The 6,599-nt window shown below is 42.9% G+C and overlaps 1 protein-coding gene across 2 annotated transcripts; it reads right to left on the bottom strand.

Moving 5' to 3' along the window:
• Positions 1–509: 509 nt before the first annotated feature.
• Positions 510–4,809, bottom strand: borcs6 (BLOC-1 related complex subunit 6). Of its 2 annotated transcripts, none has more exons than XM_049754337.1 (8): positions 4,666–4,809; positions 4,100–4,164; positions 3,352–3,884; positions 3,071–3,251; positions 2,814–2,996; positions 1,699–1,862; positions 1,523–1,606; positions 510–1,428 (listed from the first exon to the last, which is right to left on the bottom strand). In XM_049754337.1, exons 3-8 carry the CDS (start codon positions 3,871–3,873, stop codon positions 1,303–1,305), a joined length of 1,260 nt encoding a protein of 419 aa, XP_049610294.1. In that variant the 5' UTR covers positions 3,874–3,884; positions 4,100–4,164; positions 4,666–4,809; the 3' UTR covers positions 510–1,302. The 2 variants fall into 2 exon arrangements, with proteins under 2 accessions (XP_049610294.1, XP_049610295.1); XM_049754338.2 differs by having other exon boundaries at positions 4,100–4,166; positions 4,683–4,769.
• Between the last annotated feature and the right edge of the window lie 1,790 nt (positions 4,810–6,599).

Below are 6,599 nucleotides of genomic sequence, written 5' to 3'. Positions count from 1 at the left end.
ATGTACACATCCCATTTTCGATTTTTTTCATCATTCTCATCTTCTTCACACATTTTGTATGCCATGCTCAAGATTTTTCCTGCAGCAAAAATGTATCTTCTCTACTATGGCCAAATTCTAATTTGTAGAACCTCTGAACCTTTTGACTTTAGATTTCCACCTAACTAGAAATTATGGTTTGTGCATGCAGCTTTCCTCAAAGTCATTTTTAATGTCAATTTCTGGCCAATGTGTGTGTCAGTTGTCCAAAAGCCTTCTTCACACTTCTGAAAATATGCTGATGAAACCCCATCAGCTGAATGGAAACGTCACATCAAATGTGAGTCAACAACCAAAGTGAATTTATTGAGTGAAATGTGATATACAATATATGATGCTCCATGATAGGAAACTAGTGACTTTGCAACCAAACAGAAGCAGCAGCCATTCACTATTTTTTATTTTTTTTTTTACATTTCATTAGCACGGTCCAAAAGGCGCATTTTGTTATCAATTAATCTGCAAGTGAATCAATTTGTTTTAGTGGTTTATTGGGTGGACACTGCAGTGGCTTAGTATCATAGTCATAAAAATAACAAAATAAACATCACAGAATTGCCTGTACTGGACAGTTACAATGGCATTAACTCCAAAGCTCTAATTGTGTCTGTCATTGGCTGACAAAATACAAACAAGTATTGCCCAGGCAGCCACCTGTGATGTGTATTAAGGTTACCAGTTTAACAAAAAGAGTGACATTATGGGCAGTGAAACATCAATCACTAGCTTTCATTTATCCTTTGACTAGCAATCAAGAAACGTGGCCCATGTCTGCTAAATGGCGCTTTGGCATCTCCAAGACACAAGTTTGCAACATAATAACCAAATAAATAAAAATAAATACAAGCAGCTTTCCGTGATGCTCACCTTCCCCCGTTTGGCCTGCAGTGAAGGATATGGGTGCCTTTATTGCAATTTTTAAAAAATAGACTTTGTTTGAATCTTCCCAGCCCAAAGAAAATAAAAATTACTGTCCTTGCAAAAGTGACAAACATCACCCCCCCTCCATGTGAGAAGGAGAGGTTAGTGCAACCTGAACAAAGCTCACTGGACGGATACGTTTCCTCCTTTTCAAAAGCCTCGCAACAGTGCGATGGAAAGAATCAGGTTCGATACACAAACGTGATTATCGTTAAATAACGAGCAAGGTCCAAATAATCCAGCATGCCTGGTACTCCGCAAAGATGACCCCAGTAGGAAAGAGCGCAGGAAGGTGGAACTCCCAGGGTATGCTTGGTGTCAGGGCACAAACGGTGGCTGGAGTTACTTGCAGATGGCCTCCAGCGCATCCAAGGTCCGCTTGATGTCTCGGATCTGCGCTGCCAGGATGCCGATGGGCCGCATGGAGCGGTCCAACTCCTCACAACGCGCCATCAGCGTGTACATGCCCTGTGGGTTACACGAAGCGGGACTTTGTCAAACACAATTAGATTTTTGCTTATGGGAGCGGTGATGTTGGTCTTGTCAGAATACGGCCGATCACCTTAATACTCATGTCCACAGACTCCCCCAGGCTGTCCACTGAGTCTCTGTATGTCTGAATGTAGCCCACGCTCAGAGCCGTCATCTGCTCAGAGATGCGGGGACAAGGAAGACATCATTCGGTAAAACCAATCATGGCGGAGGAAATGAACATGTTCACAGGTCGTCAAGCCTCACATTCTGGATGGTTCCATTGAGGCTGCGCATCATCACTTCCACACTCCGTGCCACTTCTTGAGTGTGCTTCTGCAAGTCGACAAGGACGCTCGGATCAATGGGCGGAATATCTGCTGGTCGTCGTGACAACCCTCGGCTATGGTAGATGGGACCTGAACAATCCGCTGCCGAGAAGTTCACATTTCAGACATTAGAAGGAGAAACCAATATTCAGATTTTCTTTTAATTTCAGATGACAGACGATATCTGTTTTCCTATCAGTGAAAATGACATTTTACAATTACTAAATTGACTTAGTTTTTTGGGGGGAAATCGTCTTCTGTAGTCTAGCACAATTGTACTTTCCCAAAGGACATTTGGAGTCTCTTTACATTCTGACACGTAGTAGTTGGGAGTCCAATCACCACCTAGCGGCGAACACTGATTTAATCGAGTTCCACACTGTCCATAATGTGACAACCTATCCGTCGGAAAGAATTCTGTTGCCGTCATTTCATTTTGAGTGTACAAGGTGCCTAATGTCTGCTGTACGCGCACTTGCTCCTTTTTTTTCTGCTCCTCTTATTTATTTATTTATTGTTGTGTTATTTATTCATTATTTATTCAGCACGCTTTTGTTATACTTGTTTACTTGTTTGTCTGTTGTGAGCCATGTCTTGTCACCGTGGGGGGAACGAAATTTCGGTTTCTTTGTGTGTCTTTGGCATGTGGAGAAATTGACAATAAAGCTGACTTTGACTTTGACTAAGATGATAAAGGGTGTAATATTGCGCACTGGAACGACTTTAAAATTTTAACTCAGAGGTTCAGTGGTTTCCCTTTAAAATATGGTGTTAGTTTTTTGTTGATTTCACGACAACCGAGTAGATTAATTCTCTCATGACTGTGTTTTCACTCATACATTTTCTCTGATTTATTTTACTTTCCCACTGAATTAAAAAAAGAGTTGTGCAGGTCATGATAATGGTGACAAGTTTGGAAATCATTTCTCATTTTTATATGTATCACATTGTCTGGCATTTGACTATTTATATCCCCCAAAGCTGCAAAGGCTTTTCAGATAAATTCGACCACATAACGGGGAAACAAATGTCTTTGTTCCACTTTATACTCACAGTCACTGCAGTCCAGACTGGGCTTTGAGCTCATCTTGATCTTCTGCTCCAGGTTCTTGGTAATGAAATTGGTGAGGTCTCCCTCATGGCTGACTGTGCCCTCCAGCTCCAGGGCTGAGGAGATGGTTGCCCGTCGACCCTCGGATTGGCCGCCTCTGCCAGCCCCCCGGGCCCCTGCTCCACCTAATGAGGAGTGACCGACATATTAGGTTTAAAAGTGGAAGCCCTTAGTAGATGTTTAAAAATCCTGCTTGTACCTCCACACGCTTGGCTGATCTCATCCAGGCTCTTGCTGTCCTGCATCCCTCGAACGTTGCGGACCCACACCTGGGCCATGACGTGAGGGGGGCAGGGGGTGTCGTCGGAAGGGAGAAGAGGAGGTGGCGGCGGGGAGGAGGTGCTGGGACCTGGTGCTGAGGAGGAGTAGTGACGTAATGACTAGAACGTATGTGCAGAGGGGAGTCAAGGAAGCAGAGAGTACTTTAATTAGCATGTCAGTTACACACATTTAAACAAAAATAGACGCCGAAAACCTCACCTCGAGCTCCTTTCTCTCTCCCGTGGACTCATTGCGCCATTTCTTGTCATTCTTCTCATCCTCCTCCTCATCCTGTTTCTCTTTCTCCTCCTCTCCACTGTCCATCTCTGTGCCGATTGGATGCCCTCTCCAAGACGAATGTTCGGACAGCGCTTTCCCTGAGCGGTCCTGCCGCAGAGGCCACATAGCGCCCAAGCCCGCAGGACAGACAACAGTCTCGTCAGTGTGTGCAGTGCGTGTGTCCTCAGAGGGGGAGAGGTCCATCTCATGAGATGAATGTGGAGAATAATGACCCATTTCTGTGTCCAAACAACGCCGCTCATGAACTCCGATTTCTGCACCCACGTGGTTCTCTGTGTGTCCGTGGGAGGCATCCTCTGACCCCTTTTCTGGAAAGTTCTCTTTAGGCCGCACACAATTCAACGAGTCTGCGACACGAGGAGTGTTTTCCGGGGAGGGAGGTGTCGCTACCCCATTTGCCATTTCTGGCACCTCTGTGTCAATCACAGGGGAGCGACTCATCCCTCCACCCGCTGGAGAAGACAGAACATGTTACATTAGTTTGTTTTTAATCAAACGTCTAATCTTTTTTTAACCAATCGTTTCATTCCTCAATCAGTGATTCTCTAAGGGTGCAACAGTGACAATGAAAAATACCCATATTTTGCAATAACGCAAATTTTGGTTTGTGGGATGAGAACTTTTCCTAAAGTGCATAGGGAACACTGGACTACGGTACAGTACTTACAAACTGCCGTACGTCGCTGCTGTGGGAACGGAACTTGGTTGTAAACTCAGGACTCCCCCTTCAGCCTAAATCACAAGTATCATAGTTCAAGTCAACGACTGAATGTGACTATGTAGTCATCAAAACTGCGCATCGCGGTCTGTTAAAGGGCTTATCAAAGCCTCCTATACATCTGGCTGCAGCTTTATGACTATCGTTTAGCTATGTAGTAGCCTAGATCAACTTCAACTTTATTAGCACTAGCATGAAATCACATGACATCCTATCATATGATACTACATGCCGTGGCGAAGTCGCCTCGTCGTTTAAGGAAATGGTGAAACACAAACCACTGTAAACGAAAACGCATTAAGAGGGAAACCTAAATGCTGATATTGAAAATGCTGCCATTTGGCCGCCCTGTTAGCTGTCTGTCAATACGTGGAGAGTTGCTTCATATAATGACATTTAGCATCTTAGCATCGACCGGCTATAGGCCTCTTAAAAGACAATGACGATTGCATGCAGCTGCGTTAAAGGTGCATTCTATGGAATTTATATACAAATAGTCATATTTGTTTTCATACCAATTCGGCACTTAACTCGATGATGTAAACGATCAATATGGTTGTTTACGCTGTCATGAAACAGAGCATCTACAAAGTCCGTTCGGAAACTCCTTCCCCGCAAAGAGCAACGGTTTGGGTTCCGCCTTGAACTAAAATAAATTGTTCCGCATGTACTTTCTCCTTTTCTTTTTTCTTCTTTAGTTTATGGGAATGTAGTAAAAATTAAAAAACAGAATTATAAATGTAAAAACCAAGTATTCATTAATTTCTCCCCTTTATTATTACTTCATTGGTATTTAATTATATTCATTGATAATTTGTAAATAACTAATGTATTTATTTTAAGTAGTAAAACAAAATTCAGTGCTAACAAATTAACATCATATATGTAATTTTGTGGATGGATGGATGGATGGATGGATGGATGGATGGATGGATGGATGGATGGATGGATGGATGGATGGATGGATGGATGGATGGATGGATGGACGGGCGGATGGACGGACGGACGGACGGACGGACGGTCGGATGGATGGATGGATGGATGGATGGATGGATGGATGGATGGATGGATGGATGGATGGATGGATGGATGGATGGATGGATGGATGGATGGATGGATGGATGGATGGATGGAAAGGTACCTATTGAGGTGAGCTCGTAGCATGTAATAAACTTTGACCACTATGTGGCAGTATTTGCAAGGTTACCAAATTGATTCAGTCTTCTAGGGTGGCCTCATACCTTTGTTATAGTCTTTTAATGACCCTCCTGGTTTATTTCTTTGGCAAATGTGCTCATGGGTCCAGGAGGTGGCCTATTGCATGTTTTGTGACAATTTCACATTCTTTCACTATTTGGTTTTGTGGGGGAAGTAATGTCTCCTGCAAATACAAAAAAGCCCTTTAATTACGACAACCAGAGCCAGAGGTTTTCTACATTTTCCAAATTCATTGTGAATTACTGCAAATTTTGACTGCTTCAAAAAAACAATAATCAAACCAGAAGCAGCAACTTGTGGTGCTACTGGAGACTTCTGAGAATCAGATACTCCATCCAGAGAGGTGGTCTCCTCTTCTCGTCAATACTGCAAATAAATATAACCACCATTCCATACAGTAAAAGACATAAAGCTATTATTTTGTTTTCACTAATAAATGCACCACTTCAACAACAAGCCACCAAATTACCCTTTTTAATATGTGTTTGGCTCCGTGCATATGTTGCATGTAAACTCCCTGGCCCCACATAGACAACTTGAATACTGCAAACTAATACTAATCTACGCTAACGCTGCAAATCAATTTGCCTCTTGGCTTTGACGTGACAGCTTCTGTGTAGAAATCTCTCACTTGAAAATGTCAGATCTTCACCAAGCCTACCTGGTCAAATCATGGACAGGAAAAACTAGTTATTAAAATGTCCAACCATCCATATTCTATAGTGCTAGTCCACCCACAGTTCAGCTGGAACTGATCCCTGCAAAATTTAGACAAGAGGTGGGATGCATGAGCCATGGTCCAAGCCCCCCAACCTCACAACTGCGGGGCAGACATACTCACCACTAATGCACAGTGCTACACAATAAAAAAGTCGCTTATACAAAATGTATCCCCTTTAAAACTTGTCAATTTGACATTTAACAGGGTTAAATATGCACACACAGACACACATCACATTACATAAGAGATATGAAAAGACTAGAAAGTCACTTTACTTGTGCTGGCAGTAAAATAAATGGCATGAATAAAAAGCACAAAACACCCTCTGTGACTTAATAAGCGACAACTGAGAAAAGCGGTGCCTTCATCATTTTCATCATCTCTTTGCAATAGGTTACATGTGTGCACATCATAAATCACACTGACTTGCCTCTCAACCTTGAGCCCTCTAATGAAATGGTGCTTGACATCATTTAAGTGAGTGGAAAGTCGGTGTACGTGAACAGACGG

This window comes from Syngnathus scovelli, chromosome 2 (genome assembly GCF_024217435.2).
Source record: "Syngnathus scovelli strain Florida chromosome 2, RoL_Ssco_1.2, whole genome shotgun sequence".
NCBI lineage: Eukaryota > Metazoa > Chordata > Actinopteri > Syngnathiformes > Syngnathidae > Syngnathus > Syngnathus scovelli.
This window is presented reverse-complemented; position numbering and strand designations above follow the sequence as displayed.

Excerpts from the sequence above, each read along its gene's own strand:
- borcs6 (XM_049754337.1), bottom strand. The coding sequence starts at position 3,873 with ATGAGTCGCTCCCCTGTGATTGACACAGAGGTGCCAGAAATGGCAAAT. Across the intron at positions 3,252-3,351 it reads GAGAGAGAAAGGAGCTCGAG|TCATTACGTCACTACTCCTC; the intron begins GTGAGGTTTTCG and ends CATACGTTCTAG. Across the intron at positions 1,429-1,522 it reads CTGTGGACATGAGTATTAAG|GGCATGTACACGCTGATGGC; the intron begins GTGATCGGCCGT and ends TGTAACCCACAG.